This window comes from Oncorhynchus kisutch, unplaced genomic scaffold (genome assembly GCF_002021735.2).
Source record: "Oncorhynchus kisutch isolate 150728-3 unplaced genomic scaffold, Okis_V2 scaffold3969, whole genome shotgun sequence".
Classification (NCBI taxonomy): domain Eukaryota; kingdom Metazoa; phylum Chordata; class Actinopteri; order Salmoniformes; family Salmonidae; genus Oncorhynchus; species Oncorhynchus kisutch.
The window spans coordinates 216539-235014 of record NW_022265914.1 but is presented as its reverse complement, the minus strand read 5'-3'; the positions used below and the strand labels follow the sequence as shown (position 1 = coordinate 235014).

General features: G+C 47.7%; 1 protein-coding gene across 1 annotated transcript; it reads left to right on the top strand.

Moving 5' to 3' along the window:
• Nucleotides 1-17428: 17428 nt before the first annotated feature.
• LOC116372548 (induced myeloid leukemia cell differentiation protein Mcl-1 homolog) lies at nt 17429-18151 on the top strand. Its single transcript, XM_031821392.1, has 3 exons — nt 17429-17621; nt 17704-17954; nt 18035-18151. The coding sequence occupies exons 1-3, from the start codon at nt 17429-17431 to the stop codon at nt 18149-18151; spliced, it is 561 nt and encodes a 186-aa protein (XP_031677252.1).
• Nucleotides 18152-18476: the final 325 nt, after the last annotated feature.

Sequence of the window (18476 nt, the reverse complement as noted above, 5' to 3'; positions counted from 1 at the left end):
ACCGTCACGAGTAGCCGATTGGGTCCGAAGTTGCCTGTTTTGGAGGGCCTCGGGGCTCCTGTGTCCACCTGGCACTTGGAAAAAGTTGACGTCTCCTCTGTAAAATCGAGACCATTTCCATATGTCCAACCGTCACGAGCAGCCGATTGGGTCCGATGTTGCCTGTTTTGGAGGGCCTCGGGGCTCCTGTGTCCACCTGCCATTTGCAAAAAGTTGAGGGCTCGGGTTTGAAATCGAGACCATTTCCATCTGTCCAACCGTCACGAGGAGTCGATTGGGTCCAAAGTTGCCTGTTTTGGAGGGCCTCGGGGCTCCTGTGTCCACCTGGCACTTGGAAAAAGTTGACGGCTCCTCTGTAAAATCGAGACCATTTCCATATGTCCAACCGTCACGAGTAGCCGATTGGGTCCGAAGTTGCCTGTTTTGGAGGGCCTCGGGGCTCCTGTGTCCACCTGGCACTTGGAAAAAGTTGACGTCTCCTCTGTAAAATCGAGACCATTTCCATATGTCCAACCGTCACGAGTAGCCGATTGGGTCCGAAGTTGCCTGTTTTGGAGGGCCTCGGGGCTCCTGTGTCCACCTGGCACTTGGAAAAAGTTGAGGGCTCGGGTTTGAAATCGAGACCATTTCCATATGTCCAACCGTCGCGAGTAGCAGATGAGCTCCGAATTTGCCTGTTTTGGAGGGCTGTGGAGCTCCTGTGTCCACCTGGCACTTGCAAAAAGTTGAAGGCTCGTCTGTAAAATCGAGACCATTTTCATATGTCCAACCGTCGCGAGTAGCAGATGGGGTCCGAATTTGCCTGTTTTGGAGGGCCTCGGGGCTCCTGTGTCCACCTGGCACTTGGAAAAGTTGAAGGCTCGGGTTTGAAATCGAGACCATTTCCATCTGTCCAACCTCCACGTGCGGGATATCCAGGAGTTACATAAAGAGAGGAAACGACCAAACCCTCTTCCAGTTGTTATACCCTTGTGTAATCAAATTTACTCACTATACAGAGTGTCACGGTCAGGTAGCGCTTTGTAATCTGTAGTACTGTTTCAGCTTCTACCTACACAGGAAGAAACGGGCATGGAATGGCCACCAAAAAAACAGGCACTTTTCGGAGAACCCACAATCCACCACAATATCATTTTCAAAAATGGAAAATACGAGCCTACCGGTATCGACCCATACTTTGATGGAAACATGATGGGGCGCCTTGAATGGATGACCAAAACAAACGGAGGGAAGAACGTGCAACCTGGTGACAACTCGTTTTTTGCTCGTGAGGCAATAATGCTCGGGCTTCCTTCGAAACAGGAGGCTAAGGTAACATCAGCAGCCAACGCTAAACCCGACAGTGTTGTAGGCTGCAGATCCAACCTATCGAGGTTTGCCTGGTTGGGAGACACAACCAACATGGAATACACCGGAAAGGGAGACAGTCACCAGTGTTCCAGTTGCAATGTGGGTATATCAGACTTCGTGCCAGGTGACACGTTCCTGAATCAACACGCTTTCTTTACCAAAGGAGAGTGTCCATACCTAAAGGCAAACTACAGTCCTGACCGGCTAAAGATTGAGATAGGACAAGAGAGATTCCGCAGGGGGTTCATAGCGCACCCACACGTGATTACTGCCCCAGACGCTTGGAATCATCCTAAAGTTGAAGTGAAGTTCCTGATATATGTCACACTGGCTGAACGGCACTGGTGTTACATGTGTGGAAACTTGTCCGGAGCTCATGCCCCTGATTGTTATAGGAAAATGACACAGCTGATAAGCAAGCTTAAAGATAGTCTGTACGACCTAAAGGTGTAACTATAAAACACTGGTCCTGGAACACTAACCACTGGGTGTATAATTGGAATGTACATGGACCTTGTTTTTATCGTTTACACACAACCGCTAAATGCTTTATTTACCATGTACAACAGGCCAATGTCCCATTGTGTGTACCAATAAAATCTGATCCCTTTGACATGGACATGTGTTATTGGTTTATTCTGTGTAACATACAGTGCGTATATCCAACCCCTTTCACGTAGCCCATGATGTGAACATCAAAGCAATCCCTCATATATAAGCCAATGCATTGTCTGTTCCCATCTAATGTGTCTCTTGTTTAGGGATCATGCAGTCTAACGTGAACAAGGTACAGGTTCTGAAACTGAGACAATATACACTAAATGACAATAACACATCTGGAAAGCATCCAGTGACTTGTTACTTCACCCTAGGGTGCCGGACTGGGCAGTGGCACATGTGGAACACGGCTCCTAGTGCTTTAACCCTGCGTCGAGGAGACCTGTTGCGTGCCTGCATATTAGCCTCAGACTTTAATGACACGGCGAGCCACCTCACCAGGGTACTAGCTGATGTTACCATCGGGGGATTGGGTAACACAACCTGCCTACTGGGACGAGACATAAGTTTTGAGTCTTTGGAGCAAATCCCAGACCTGCAATCTGTAGCTACCCAGGGTGATTTTGTGGCTATGTGTATGTCGAAGGGTGTCACATGCGCAAGCTTTCTAGAACACTACACACAGTACCAACAGGATGAGGAACTTCAGCTTGGGGAACAGCTACACTCTCTATTTTCCCAGACCGTAAGCGATATGCTCAGCAAGCGGTACGATGTCATGCATCACTACCCTCTATACAACCGTGCTCTTGGTCTGTACTACTCCGATAAGGTTAGCTTGGAACCCCCGGAACCTAGCCAAATGCTAGCTACAGGGGGACTATTGGACCGCAGTGCTGAGGATCACCAGTCCCTCCATGGGATCCCCTTGGTCGGGGTAGATCATATCTCATTTTCACACTGGAAATACCCCGAAGACAGAGAGGCTCAACTCGAAGAGGATCGAGAATGCAAAGAGCTACACGGTGGAGATAAAGGAGGGTTAGGAGATGAAGGTTTATTGAAACTCGACCATGACGCAAGAAAGTGCTACGAGGAGGTAGACAACTCAGCTGGAAGACAAACTCTAGGTGAACCAAGTGTAAGAGAGATACTCTCCCCTGTCTCACCTTTCCCTACGGAAGGAATGACTGAAATATATACCGTCACCACTTTAGAGACCTTCAACAACCTAGCGGGGACTCTAACAGATAGACCTAGAGCTTTCCCTTATAACTTCACAGTGTATACGAGCCATGATCTGACTTTTGATCACCTGGTGAATTACTGTATAACACGCACCCGTGAGCCCGTAGCAATGCTACCGTCACGTGAGAAGTGGGGATCCGTCAACCCCGTGTTGCTCATGGAAGACCCTGTCGACCCTGCGACTGGTAACACAGTACACCGGTATACGGTCACATCCAGAGGGCACTTGAGCACCACGGTGGCGAACCGAGACAGTACCCCTCGCCTGTGCTACAACGAGGTGTTCCTACCCGGAAGGCCTGTCAGCAGATTGAACTTGGACGTGGACCTCAAGTGTTGCCAGACATGCAACAAGAAATTTGCCACCGATGCGGATCGCTCCACCAAGCGTAAGGTATCTGAGGCCTTAACAACAAGTCTGATCTTGGTGATAGTCGAGTCTCTGGTGAGACTTGTGAAGGTAAAGATGATCGAATTGGAGACCGATCCGTCTCTCAGAGAGCTTGCAAATGTGGTTGGTAAGATCGCTGTGTATGTCAGGGCGTCCTCTGTCAAGGCCAAGCTGAGCCTCAGAATGCTCTGGTATCTTCCGATAGAACTGTGCAGTGTTGATGGTATAGAGGCCTACAGACCTTTACTGGACGAGATGGAGAGGGTCTCCATGAAGTACGTTCTACTGTCTTACCCTGCAGACGCAGACTCGTGCGGGCTCTGCAACCTTGGACATGCGATGAGAAAGGGACCTTGTAACTCATCTGGGTCCGGGTATCTGAGGCTCAACTGTGATCTTGACAACAGGCGTTCATCCATCGACAAGGGCCCGTACTCGTTTAGGAAGTCTGTTCGGTTACCCAACTGTTATAAAAATAACTCTATGTTTGAGTACGTGGATACGTTCAACACCCAAGACATTGAAGACCCGGGCTGTGATGACCCCCTGTCCCTTTCAGTTGGCCTTTCCTCCAACCCTATACTATCTGATGTAACATCACTGGGGAGTCGTTTCCGATGCGTCTTAAAAGATCGGGGATACTGTCAACCTTTCCCGGTGTCCGAGACCGAGGGAGTGCCGAATCAAACCAGGGTAGAAAGTGAAGCTCGGAGACTAACATTGCTGTGGGGTGTCCCTGTGACTATCAGGAAGACCGGATCTGGACTCTTTTGTGTCCAGGCGAATGAAACGTCTACAACCTACCCTTGTCCTATACACAAACGAGTACACTCAAAGTCCAAGCTGGGCGCTCTGGTGTTTGCTACGCACACTAAAGCGAAATGTTTTGTACCCTGACATGTATTGTATTGTATTGTATTGTGTATGTATACAATGTGCTTTTTTCGAATAATACACAACCATACCAACCAAAATTTCGTTGTCTTTTATTTCACATTTCAATACCATCACTGCATATCACAACATACTATATTGCCTATGGCATGGATAGCACTGACATTCAGTAAGCAGAGTGTAACAATATAAAACAAACAGTAACCATCGCCATCAAGTCCTAAGTTGAGTCAAAGTGGGCTCCGGTCGTAGGGGGCCAAGACCCTGTCTCTCACGGGGGACGGCTTTGTCAACATGATTAAATATTCTGGTCGTGAGAGCGTCCGGATAGGCATGTAGCTCGTCTAATGTATGTGTAGTCTTTCCTAATGTGACTCCCTTTGTATCCAATGACGACCTAGGGCCTCGTTGAGCTACCTCGATGTGCTTCCCGTTGATGATGCTGCCACAGTCCTGTCTGCACCTCCTGCCTCTGAACGGGTTGTTGGTCATGAACCGAGTCCTCTTTCTGTATTTGGCGCCGTATTGACAGTAATCGAGTCTGACAGCCCTGGGGTCTTTACAAGACATCTTGAATCCCTTGCTCTTGGCCTGGGTGACCTGCTGACATGTTTTCTTCCCAACACCATCATTCAGCCGCTTCACAAACAAGCTCAACGGGTGATTGTCGATGTCTTCGTAGAGCCTGTGCGAAACCCATCTCTTCCAGAGCAGACTGGAGTCTGGGTTTTCCACAAAGTACTGCATGGTAGGGTTGATGGTATGGAAGTGCTCTATGATGTCTATAGTCTTTTCCACCAGAGAATCTGCGAGCTTCAGGTTCCTCGGGATATTGGCATTAGTCCTTGCTATGCTGTAGTTTTCACAAGGTGGTCCGGCGACTATAACGTCGGGAGCTGGCCCTTGCCACTCTGTGACAGGGTCCCACTTTCGTATGTCTACAACGATATCAGCCCCGTGTCCACCGTCGATGTCTAGCCTTCGCACGTTCCATCCATCTTCGACGAATGGCCTGCAAATACTGCCCGTGCCGTCGAAGAGACTCAGGAGTGTTTTCGGCTTGGTCGTTTCCATTGTTACCGTCCCAGGCTCGGTCATGTTTACTTTCTTTTAAATTAACAGATTCGTTAATCGGGCAATGTCCACATGTGATAACAATGGCCATTTTCCTGCTCATCCGAACATATCTGCTAACAGCTCTGTGTTTCTTGACTTGTCTGGGTAGCAGGATACGTGATCATATATTGGTAAAGACCAATTTACACAACTGCCGTAATGATGTAGAATACTGCACCGAAATATACGACCCACCATTTGCTCTTGTTGGGTGCACCGACAGCGGTGTTGGACTATGTCTTTACAGGTGTCCTCTGGGGCAACCAGCCATGCGTTACAAGGACCCAATAGGAAGACGATGTGCAGCCGTGTGTCCTACAGGCTATTTCCTGGGGATGTTTGGAAGTGAAGAGACTTGTAACCTTCACAGCGTCTATTGTCCAAAAAATGAAAGTGTGATCCTACCCGGCACATTCTGGCATAACACGATTTGCGGTAATCCTGAACATTATAAGGTGCAGGACCTCTTCACTGAAATAAGTTCGAAACACCTCCTTGATACGCTCAAGGCTCTGACTACATCCTGGGTGCGGGACATGCCTAGCTTCATAGTTGAGAGACTTTGCAGAGACATGACCGGTTATGAACGACTGACCCAGTGTATGTTCAATTTCGAAAGAATGTTACATGGCATGGGTTCCCCAGCTGAAGCATTGTACTACAAGCTGAACCAGCTGTCTCTTTACGACACCTCCAAGCAACTATATGACACCGTGGTGAAACCATTTGTTACTGGGAAAGATGTGGACCCTGCCTTATCCATTCAGTTCCTAAACACCAATCCTTTGTGGATAGGGGAACATGACATGCTTATCGTAGAGACCAGACTCATCATCCCCTTGGGCATGGAGAAAAGGTACATACCTAAACTGCTATATTGGTTCAGGGGCAAGCCTTGGGGTAAGTGGGTGTTGAGGGCAGACAGTCTGGGTCATGTTTCCGGGCAGGCTCAATATGAGATCGCTATAGGCCAGAACTGGACCACCATGACATCATTTGGCTTCTTCGTGCATGTATTCGATATCTCCCTGGTCATAGAAGACTTCACCTGCGGCCGATGGAACTCCTTACACGTCAAGCTCGAACTCTATGACACTCATCAGGAAACCATGCTAAGGCTACAAAAGAAAGTCGATGTCAACTGCCTGTGGAAACCAAAGCTACACCAGTCCTGCAATTGCAAACATGCTCTGCTCCACTACGCAAACCCCGATGGGCTGTGCTCTCCTACGTGCATCACGACCCCGTTCGCACATGTGTCAAAAGGAGTCGAGGGCAGCAACAACGACTGGACGCTAGAAATTACACACCAGGAGCCCCATGTCTCGATCGAGAACCAAGGCAGGGTTGTATATGGCTCGGTCCCACCTAAAACGGAACGATTCTGTCTAGTCACAATGCATGTATTTGCCCTCTTGTCTGGACCAACACGAGACAACCCGTCCGCTCCTCTAGACATGATGAGATGTGATGTCGTACTCGTCGACGTCGAAATTCTAATGGAACACCTTCCCTTGAGTCTCAAAGATCTGTACTTGCCCATAGACGTACGATCCTTATCGAAGTACAACAGTGTGAAAACGTCCCAGGTGTATATACCACTTGCGGCCGAGGACACCCTGAAAACTATCATCCGCCAGGGCTGGGGGGGTAAGATTGGTGTGAAGCTTAGCTTCCTACACTCCATCCGACCTGACCCATACCAGGAAGAGCTGGCTGCTGTACTTGACTGGATATTAACCTTGCAGTCCCAGTTGAACCGAGGTCCTTGGGTGATAGTTATCAACGTCAACGTGGAGACAGTAAAGGCTTCAGACTTTGATATTATCAACAACCTATACGGATCAAGGTTAGAGTTGATACCTGGGATCTCAGCATACCAGATTGCCGATGTTATAAGGGCCAAAAGGTACTACACCGATTACAATGTGGAATACGCGACTACCTATAATTACTTTAAATGCAGTAACACAGAGCGATGCTCTGGACCTATAACCATATATGACAATGATAAAAACATGCTTTACAATAGCCCTGAGGATGAGCCCATTCCAGCCTGTCATGACACACCAGTAACAGGCATGAAGTGTATAGTGTGTAGGGATAGAGGCATAATTATCATCTGCCCTTATATCTACCATCCAGTAGACATTGAGGATGTAGCAGGGGACACTTTGCCGTTTCAGCAGTACACTCCCAGTCATCAGTATGGCAATCACACACAATCATACCCTTTCGAGTCTGAGCAGGAGCAGGCAGAGACTGTGCTACAGCAATTGGGTCTACTCGTTGCATCACATGGAGCCTTTCTGAACCTGGACACTATATCCATATTCACTCAGAGGAGGACAGGGTGTGAGCGGGTAAGACCCGGTCGCTGGACCATAGGAGAGTACACCGCCGGTGACCCTTACACACTCATGTTACCTCGTGAGGACGAGTACCCGGAGAGGACAGGATTGTTTGTATTTGAGGAGCTATGCAAGCTATCGAACAACCGAGCCGGGATAGTGGTGACAGTGCCATCGAGCGACTACATCCCAAACATTGACTGCAAGTGGCCGATGTTGCTCAACAGACATGCCGACCATGACCATGTCGTCTTGGATGACAATAGGGTCCATTATTCTATGCGAGACCTTGCCGGAATCATAGCAGACATGGCTAAGTGGGGGGTGTGTAGATACTCACTGGGATACCTTGACTACACATTTGGTAACACCGAAGGCCTGCCGACCTTCACTGAGCTCTCAAACATAATCAGCCTTACAGCCAGCAAGCTCCGCACCTTACATTACCGGTACACCAGAAACTCCATGTTTGGAGACGGAGCATACTCTTCCGCTCACGTGGATGGAGTGTACAAACTGGAAGGGGCAATGTTTTTTTTTTTTCACCTCTCACCAAAAGCTTTGTCCTCGTTCCCGGCATGCCTAACCTGAGATTGGGCTTGTCCTCAGACATGAATGTAGGCGCTCCTTTACCCGTTAGTGAACACATCATCCGGAACGCTATCGAGAGAGTCAAGTTTATACCCTACGGAGCACAGGCTATCAACCTCAATTATAAGGACACTGTAGCCTTCGTAGATCAGGATAGGGACACAATTTGCATCCATACACATTCTACCATTGTAAGGGACAACGGTCTCCGGTTACCTTCATTTGGTATACAGAGTGAAGCAGAGGATAGCCATACAAAAGGTTGCGAAACCTACATTAGCGGTGCTGAGCATCGCGCCAGGCTATTGGTTTCATTACCCATCACCAGATATTGGAGACAGGCTGTTGTCCAGAGTATAGTGGACTGGAGCAGCTGGCTCGGAACATCTTCACTTACGAGAGAGGAAGAAGATTGGCTGTCCAGCAAGCAAGTCATGAAAAGTAGCATCACGAGGCCCTATCGCCAAAGCTCAAGGGGCTTACCGGCAATCATTGACACTATGTACTTGATATCGGAAACGGTCAAGTGCATCAGAGGCTCCAGTACTTGCATAGAGCTGGGAGACTATGTGGATAACAAGTGGCCACAAGGGGGCACCGGTTATCCGATTGCCATCTCTAGCCATATGGAGTCAGCAGAGGAAATCCTTATTAAAATGATAATCCATGTTAACCATGGAGCGAGACGGGTTTCAATCCCATGTGAACTCAACCCGTTCTCTTTCGGATCGGAGAAAGTGACCTCACCTCAGCCCAGACCGGGTTACTATATGCAAATAGAAGAGCATCTGGTCTCAAAGGTGAAAAAATATATGACAACAGTGGGACCTCTCACCGGGTGGATTGTGCAACCCGTAGCATTACTATATTGCCCTGAACATGACAAGATGCTTGCTGACCACATACCGTCCTCAGATACTTTCTTTCAGAACACCTACAATTGTGTGACCATGATGAACCACTCTGTCAAGGCTCGGAGCGATGTCTTCTCTCGACTCGGTGCCTTGGTCGAAGAAAATGAGAAGATGACAGTAGAGACACTGAAGCATGTGATGTATATGTCAACCCGCACCTCTGCACTATGTCTTGTCTCGACTGTACTAGCTGTACTAATCAGCATTAGCATACTCACAGTGCTTTGCTCGATGTGTCAAGGGAGTCTCTATAGCCAACATCGATATAGGAAACTACAGTGAACCCCACCACCATCGACATGACGAACTCCAGTGCAACCTTGTTCAGATCCATGTATATGCTACTGTTAGCTCTGCTTCCTATTGTTTACCCTGTGTCTAGTCAAGAATCACCTGTAAGCGCAGGTGCCGGGAACCCCAGGCTGCAAGGTCTAGCTTCAGGACCTGGCCATGTCATCGGAAACGGTAACGTGTCTCCCGACACCCTCGACCACAGGGTGATACTCAACCCAGGCAGATGGAAGATACGCACACAGGGGAGGCGCAGCTCCTATACTGCCTACCATTTCTTTATAGGCCTCAACTGGACCCAACTCGAAGTAAAGTACCCAAAATGTTCCCAGGTTGCCTGCAGAGGGTTACCTCAGTCTCATAAAGGTTGCGATCAATTGTGTTCCTCAGGCACCTGGCATGATGCAACTATTACATTGTCAACAGCCACGCTGGAATACAATAGGGCCATGACATTGCTCAATGCAGCCTTCAACGATCTGGCTGCTCTCATGGACACGCGTATCAGCAACAACCACAACATGGCTGTGTCCGACCCCGTGTCCAAACTCTTGTCATACCAGGGTAAGGTCTTGACTTGGGATCCTCATGTGGTGGATGTGATGAGATACTACAGGACCTTGATCGAAGGAGCAATCGAAAATGTAGTTAACAATTTTCCCAGCACCTTATCATACGATCCCCTCAATGCAGACCCTCTCATGTACAATAGGCGGCCCCCGGGGTCCAACGATACCAGTAGGTTCAATGGGCTGCTTGACATATGGAAGAGCGGCGCCTTCAAGTTGGCCATACAGCTCAATGCCATCACGTTCGCCTTCCAGGGAGCCCATCAGCGCTTACTGTCTTGCGCTGAAGGTGTACTGAGGTCAGACATGACTGGGTGCGAACCGGGCTTCATCACAGAGTTTTACACCGATATACCAGTTGCAAGCCGTTCCCTGTCCTCCTCTAGGCTAGTGATGGTAGTCAGGAGGGACAGTTGGAAACCCGTCGTGCTCTCGCAATGGTACATGGCCTTCATAGATTCCTCAAGGGGCAACAGGACTTGTTGGCTGGACAGGTACATGGTAAACGACATGAACTACAACTACAGGATGCCCCAGTGTGACCCGAGAGGGGTATGCGAACATCTGAACCCCGACGAGGACACGGTGTCAGCCTGTGAAGTGAACTACAAGGGTGAGATAAGCTTGGAGTGTCCCCTGGTGTGTGGTGCCCCGTGCTTCGGACCTATCTGCTACGAGGCAAAATCAGACATGTTCACCCTGAGGAGCACATCAGTTGGAAAGCCTGATACCGACACAGCAAACGATGTGAGTGTGGTCAGGATGACCAAGAGTCCTAGGATACTGTCTAAGGTATACTCTCTCTCCGATTTAGACATATACACGTCTATCGCTAGCGTTCGGAACCTATCAGCTCAGTCGACTCTGTTGCTCCAGCAAGGACAGACAGTGTTACAGGACATCATCACCATGGATGCCATGGCTCGGAAATACATTGACAAAGTGCGAGCCGATACAGCATCGCAATCACAGGGAAACAAATATGTCGACTGCGAGCTTATGATCGGCCGCAGTCGGTTCATGGCTGCTGCTTCAGTCACCCTCTCAGCTCTAACCTGCCCTTTATTGATGATTTTAGTTGTAAAAGTGATGGTTGGTACAAAGACTCAAGATGTCCCGATGAGGACAACCCGGAGCATTCGAGATCCACTCCTGTGAGTGTAGGGTTGTTTTTTTTTTTGGGGGGGGGGGTGAGTCTGTAGTCTGCACTGTAACAAAAAGCCAAATGTTGTAGGCAAGAACCATACAAAGTGTAGTCGTTAAGCAGATCAACGGGCCAGATCAAAGACTGATGTGTCAGACAATCGTCAGGTGTAGGTGGTCTATCTAAAGTAGTAGTAAGGGAGAATTGGTTGTTGCCGTATTTAGCCTATTAAGTGTATGCGGTATCCACATCATCTCCAGTGTTGGTCGTTACAACCATGGCGTTGTCAGCTATACCCTTGAGCTATCTACTTGTTACCCTATCAACTGCCACCATCCTGTCTGCAGAGGGTCAGCTACCAGTCTCTACTACTTCGTTACCCGAAACATATGGGTATCTAACAATTAGACCTAGTATGACAGTAACCACACATGCAGCCTTTACAACTGGACCTTGGAATGCTGGCACTACAACCGAGACTGTTAATGCCAGCGGTGATATGGCCACGGCCCTTAATTTCGTTACACCTGACACAGCGACCAAGATCAATGATGTTACCAGCGAGCCTCCTTCTACTACTTTCACTTCAGCTCCAAGGTTTAAGGCGCTTCCTAACCCTACTGCTACACCTCTGCAAATTGTATGTCCAAACTCGAATCCTCAACACTTTCTGGCCACTAGCTGGCTTATCTTGACAGATGAGGACATAATGTACAGGTTATATCGCATCTCGCAACAGGGCGATGTCACCAAATACAAGGACTGGTACAATACACAGTCGGGGATGAAGGTGACCCACAACGTAACAAGTAAAGACACTCTAATGATATACGGTGACACGTGCAACCACACTGCAACCTACCAGTGTAAGAGGTCGGCTAGAGTGGGCTACACAAATGAAGTGCACAGTTTCTCTGTTTCAAATTGCACCTTTGCGAGGAAAGTAGATATTGGATCCCATGTTAATCTTTTTGCCCCTGTAAACACATCACCACGTCTGACAGCGGCCAGTTTCACACTGGCTATAGGACCTATAGTGTGGTTCATCTCTATGTATTAACCTTGCTAGCTTCAACTCCCGTGTCCTGCATAAGATACCATCGGCGTCCCTGACTTGTACATTTACATCGTGTTAGGACTCCACTCGGGATACATACAATGGCTTCTGCTAAACCTCCCACTACCAGAACCAGAGCCTCTGCCAAGGTTACTGGTGTGCCACCGAAACCGCTACCCTTGATCCCTGAGCATAACAAATATGTCTACAAGCCAGCCCCGATGAATGAGTTCGTACAGAACATTGTAAGGAGTGCGCGCGCCAAGAAGGTGAAGATTGAGATCCCTACGACCAAGTACGGCACTGTCAAACTGGTGCATGTCTTGTCTTCCGCTACAGACGCCAACGTCTGGAGTCCCGAGTGTGAGAAAGCCTTGGCCAATAGTCTCCCCTTGAGAGAACACCACAAAGCCTTCCTCTCACACAACATGTTTGTGACCATGATCGGTGCTGTGGTTGCCAGAGCTCTAGAACAAGCAACCAGGAGTTGTGCTGACACTCTGGATCTGCTGGCCGATCGCTATTATGTGAGAAGCATTGCGTGTCACGACTCTAGCAAGACCAGTGCAATTGAAGCAGCTGCGTACACATGGACAAGGAAGCCCTGGTTGTCAATCAGAAGAAACGGACCCAGCTCAACAAACGTTACGGAGGTAACCAGACCGAAGAAGAAGTAAAATCATGCTCATTGGAGAAGCTGTGTATTGACAACACAGCTGACATGTCAGCCATGGCAAACATTGGATTCAAGCACCATTATGATAAGAACCCCCATCACCCTGAGCACTTTCCTCAGGGTGAGATGGACGATATGAACCTGGTCGAAGCAGTCGTTGATGGCTTGGCCTGTATATTCGAAAGAAACAAGACACACACGAATGTGAAATCCTGGCTGGACATGTACTTTGTCGACAGGTTTAAGGGTCACAATAAGGACCTTGCCCTGAACATCATTACAGCTCTCGGGATATATATCACGGATGCAGATTATACAGCCCTACAGTCTTTCCGGGCCTCGATATTCTCTATCATTGGAGAATCTATCCCATGGTCCCATGTGACGATGACGGAGTGCTGCAATCACAAAGCGGATAACGATAACCCTTTACCCTGCCGTGATTTCACATCATGTTTTGTAACTAACAAGTAACCTCACGGATGCTTTGTTTACTTGTTCTGTGTAACCTTTGAATCTCTATTGAAGCCGATATGCTCTTCACCTATGTTGCTTGTGACATGTATATGCGTGTACGTAAGATACTATACAATACTTTGTACCATGAATAAAGAAATGTCTAAGCTTGACTCAACGTGGACCCGTGACATGTCTTTATTCCTTTCTGTGTTGGGAGTCCCATGACACAGTACCATTGAGTAGATGTCACTTGGTACTGCTAGTGGGGGATATCTGTAGCTAAGATAAATGGGGTAGAAGTGTTTCACTGTAGATCCCAGACCTAAACTCTGTCCTTCAATCAGTGGGTGTGCTAGGGTGACCATCTCCATGAACATTTCCAAGTCCTGAGGATTATGTCCCGATTGAGGCAAACACTCATCTTCCCTCCGACACTCACAGGGCTATCTGACACCAGGTTTCGTTGCCATTAGCCCGGGGTGGACGTGTAGCCCGGGGTTGGACGGGTTAGCCGTGGCAGGATGCAATAGGTACAGTTAAATATCCAAGGTGGTTATGAAGGGTGAGGATTTAACTACTGCTTACACCCACCATCAGGGGTCTAGGAGGTCTGCAGATATTGAAATGGAACCCCTTAATGTAGATTCTCAAAAAACACGGTCTTGTACTACAACTGCAACAACTCTTGCCCCAATCAAGTCCAGGAGGAAACAGCACCTTGTCCCCCGTGAGCTGTTCAGGTACGAGCAAGACTGCACTCCGTTTACCCCTTTGGATCGCCATGTGTTCATATTTCCCAAATTGGACTTCGGTATGCCAGAGATGGGTAAGGTTGAACTGGAGCGAGCCTTCACCGACCAATTGTCTCTGCACAGTACAAACGCTGCAAACGAGACAGGGCTAGATCACCCTAACCCACGGGAGCTAACCAATGATATTGTCACAGAGTACCAGAACTATCGGCTAGCGGCCGTCAGTTGGTTTGCTAAGATAATAACAGTCGACATGATGTACACCCAGACGCACCACTCTGTCTTTATGCCGGCTGTGAATGTCATGGACCGATACATAACCACCTGTGTCGACCTCGGTGAGGAACCGTCTCAGCTACTGAAGAACATCGCTAACATCCGAGCTGCATGCCTATCGCTCTCAATTAAGATGCATGCTGTGTTCACGGAATGTGATGTAAAGGACTTGTGCGAGCACAGGGACTGGGTAAACAAGGCATGTGTTATAGAGTCCTCCAGAGATACGGGTAAGCCCAAGTTCAATCTTTACATCTTGACAGATGAAAAGGGGATACAAGAGGCTGAGAAGCAGATAATTACCAAGTTGAAAGGAGCCGTGTTCCCTGCCAACGGTGACAACATGATCAGTATACTGTGCAAGTATCTTATTCTGGAACATGTCCTCGGACAAACGTCCCTTACCCCGTCACCTATCGATGTGCTGAATGAAAGTGTCATACTGGTAGCTGCCAAGCTGTTTTCTAAACGTACATTGGACATCAGGTTGTTACGCTTCAAGAGTTGGAAGTGCATCGCTGTATGCTGCCTGCTCGGAGTGATCAAGGTATGCACTATGGATCCCAAGGAGGGACTCCGTCTGGAAAGCAGTTTGATGTCGCTGTTGGAAAAGCTGAAGCCTGGCGAGTTCACACAGAAGGAGCTGTGTGACCTTAGTGAGATGTTGACTCAGGGCTGTGTGGTATGCAGCAGTTCCTTTGTCAACCCTGATGTGTACAAGGCTCTACGTAAGATATCATCTATGTCTTGCTCCAAGTGTAGGAAGACCGCTCTTGTCAGGGGAAAGGATGATGACTATTGGACTAGGCAAACAAAGGGAAAAGGGGTACCTGCTAATAAAGTGGCACGGTACTCTGTGTAGTGTAATGACACTTGGTGTATAGTGTGACTATGTAACCTATGTAGCTAATGATGATATATGACAATGTCCATATTCCTATGAAATAAAGTAATGTCATAACAGATCCTTACACAATGTTTCAAATATAATGTTTTATTATTCTCAAAGTACAATACAGTCACATCACATGTATATAGATAGTATCAACAACTCCAGGGAGGAAAGGTGCAACCTGACATCCCTCAGAGCTGTGTACCATTGTCAACATATACATTGCCTAAGTGTGTTGGAATAGAATAGCTCATTTGGACACCCACCCTGGGTGTGATATCGGTTAGACGCTCCGTTCCCAGTCCTATGGCTTGCCTTAGGCTGATCCAACCAGAGTCCATACACCCAAATCGTATCCCCTTATACAACCTAGGGGCATGGCCCCTTATGTACTTGTATAAAAGACCGAGATATGTTGCACCTCGCTATCAGTGTACTTTACACAAACCATCAGTACCTTTTATAACACCTTGTGGAGCGTAGTGAACCATGCAGAACCCAAACTACAGCAGGACTACACTGGAGTGTGTCCCAGAAGTGCAGATAATTCAGGGGGTTGCAACGGTCGTGACTGTCTTCGACCATAGACTTGAGGTGGACAGTAACCAGACTATAACCCCTCAATACACCACTCCAGAAAACTGTTTCAAAGGTCGGAGGAATGAATATGACTTACTCAAAGACCCTAATGTTATGATGCGCGTTGATGGAACATATGACACATATAAGTGTGCTGATTGTAACATAGTACTGTCTGGATACAAAAGAGGTGACCCTGGATTAAATGAACACGTGCGACACGGGGAAGGCCAGTGTCGCTATGTGAAGCTCCAGTACAGTGGACGTGAAAAGGAGCTTATCATCCTACAAGGGAGGCTGAGGTTCCAAAGTGGGATGTTAGCATTCCCTGACTTCATGTTGTACTCGAACGACGGCTACGTTACAATCGCAGGTACAAAACATTGCATCATCTGTACATCGCCACCAGACCAAGATCATTACATGGCATGTCCTGACATTGGTAACCGCGTCAAGGCAACGTTGAAGCATCTGAAAGTGGCAGGGTCTATCGACAGCACTCCTTTGTTCACTAGCAGAGGACCTGAACATGAGTACAGATGGGGAGACCTCGAAACGGATAGCTCCTTAGCTTACGGCAGCAAACACTTTGGTGTACTAGGAGAGTCTGCCAACATGTACCACCTTCCAAATACGGTTGACACACACAAATGTTTCATGTGTAACCTCGAAATCAAGAACTTTGTTGAGAACGACACCCTGCTAGGTGAGCACATCTTTCACGTGTACAACACAAGCGGACGCTGTAAGTACCTTACCGATAGGTACACGAATCGAGAAGACGAGATGATGCTCTTACTGGGGAAGGAACGGTACAGGAGGGGAAAAATTGCATTCCCTGATAGCATCATCACCAACTCGGCTTATGGGTACACTTCAATCAGCGACCTGAACCGCTGCGTTGTCTGCAGCGCCCTCACCATCCAGGGAAGGTACCTACCCTCCCAAGGACATCACCCTCACTGCGATGAAATGACCAAAGAACTTCGGATGAGGCTGAAGACTTTCACTTTTATACCTTGACATGTTGCCCTTTTTTTTGTTGTTGCACATTACCTTCTACTGTAACAAACATTGTATGAGCATACATTCTATGAGCATGGCCGATATCATGTACGGTACTGGGATTGTAGTGTTGCTTTATTTAAATAAACGTAACATGAAGTACGCCTTTGATATCCTCTTGTCTCTTTGTCCTGGTCGACTGCACAAGGCCGATGTTACCCCTGGTGTAAATGTTGCATTCTGTCAGTGTTGGAGCTAGCGTGAATAACTCCCCTCATGTATATATAAGTGTCAACACGTCTGCAGACTATCATTGCAGTCATAGGTGTACCATATGCTACCATCGACTCATAAATGCACACAATCATGCACACAATGAAGATATCACATCAGGAAATATACCAGCACCAGACCGGAGCCCTGGACACCGACACCAGGCAACTCATTAAATGTGTCCTAGGACAATGTACGGGACTTCTGAAACCTAGGTGGAACGAAAGCAAAGCTCTGTCAACAATGAGTAGAGTTATCGGGCAGTTACTAGAGAAGCACAGATACACATACAACGGTAGGTATTGTGTTACGACACCAACAGCTAACCCAAGCCAGTGACAAAGTAATTTAGCATGTTTGCGCTATGGATGTTACAGGTATGATCAACACACTCTATGTGGATGACAGAGGGGATAACGTGAAGTTCCTCAGTGCAGTAGCCCATAGCATCTTTGAAGACGGGACCGTCAACTGGGGCCGTGTTGCCAGCCTGACATCTTTTGGGGCTGCGGTGTGCCGGTACTTGAGAGGCAAGGGGAGAGACAACTGTGTGGATTTGGTGGGAGAGGAGATATCAGAGTACCTGGTCACTCACCACAAGGACTGGCTAGTCAAACATAACTCCTGGGTACGTTCAGTAATGATTGAGAGATGCCAACATTTGTCTTGGTATACCTGTAATCTAATATTTATTTTGAAATATTCCAGAATGGGTTCGTGGAGTTCTTTCCAGTAGCAGAACCTGAGTCCAGATGTCGGAACATCATCATGACCATTTTTGGATTGGCTGGTATTGGGGCAACAATGACCTTCTTGGTTATGTGACTCTCAGAAGAGTCCTTTACCTGTTACCACTTCACACTTGATGCTTCTCACCATAGTAGAGATTGAGTATGATGTTAGGCATATGTACCGTAAAGGCTAATAAAGTAGTGAACCGCATTTGTGTTTTTTTGTGTCTATTATGAGCCTGCGTCAGTTGTACAAAATAACACGAGTGCAGTGCACAACTACTACACAAGACAAGTACATCAAGGTGTACAATTTATTTGCAATGGTTTACGACAACAGTGGAGTTACATATATGTTTACAATGGTATAATACAACAGTGGATATATGGATATGTACAATGGTGTAATAAAACAGCGT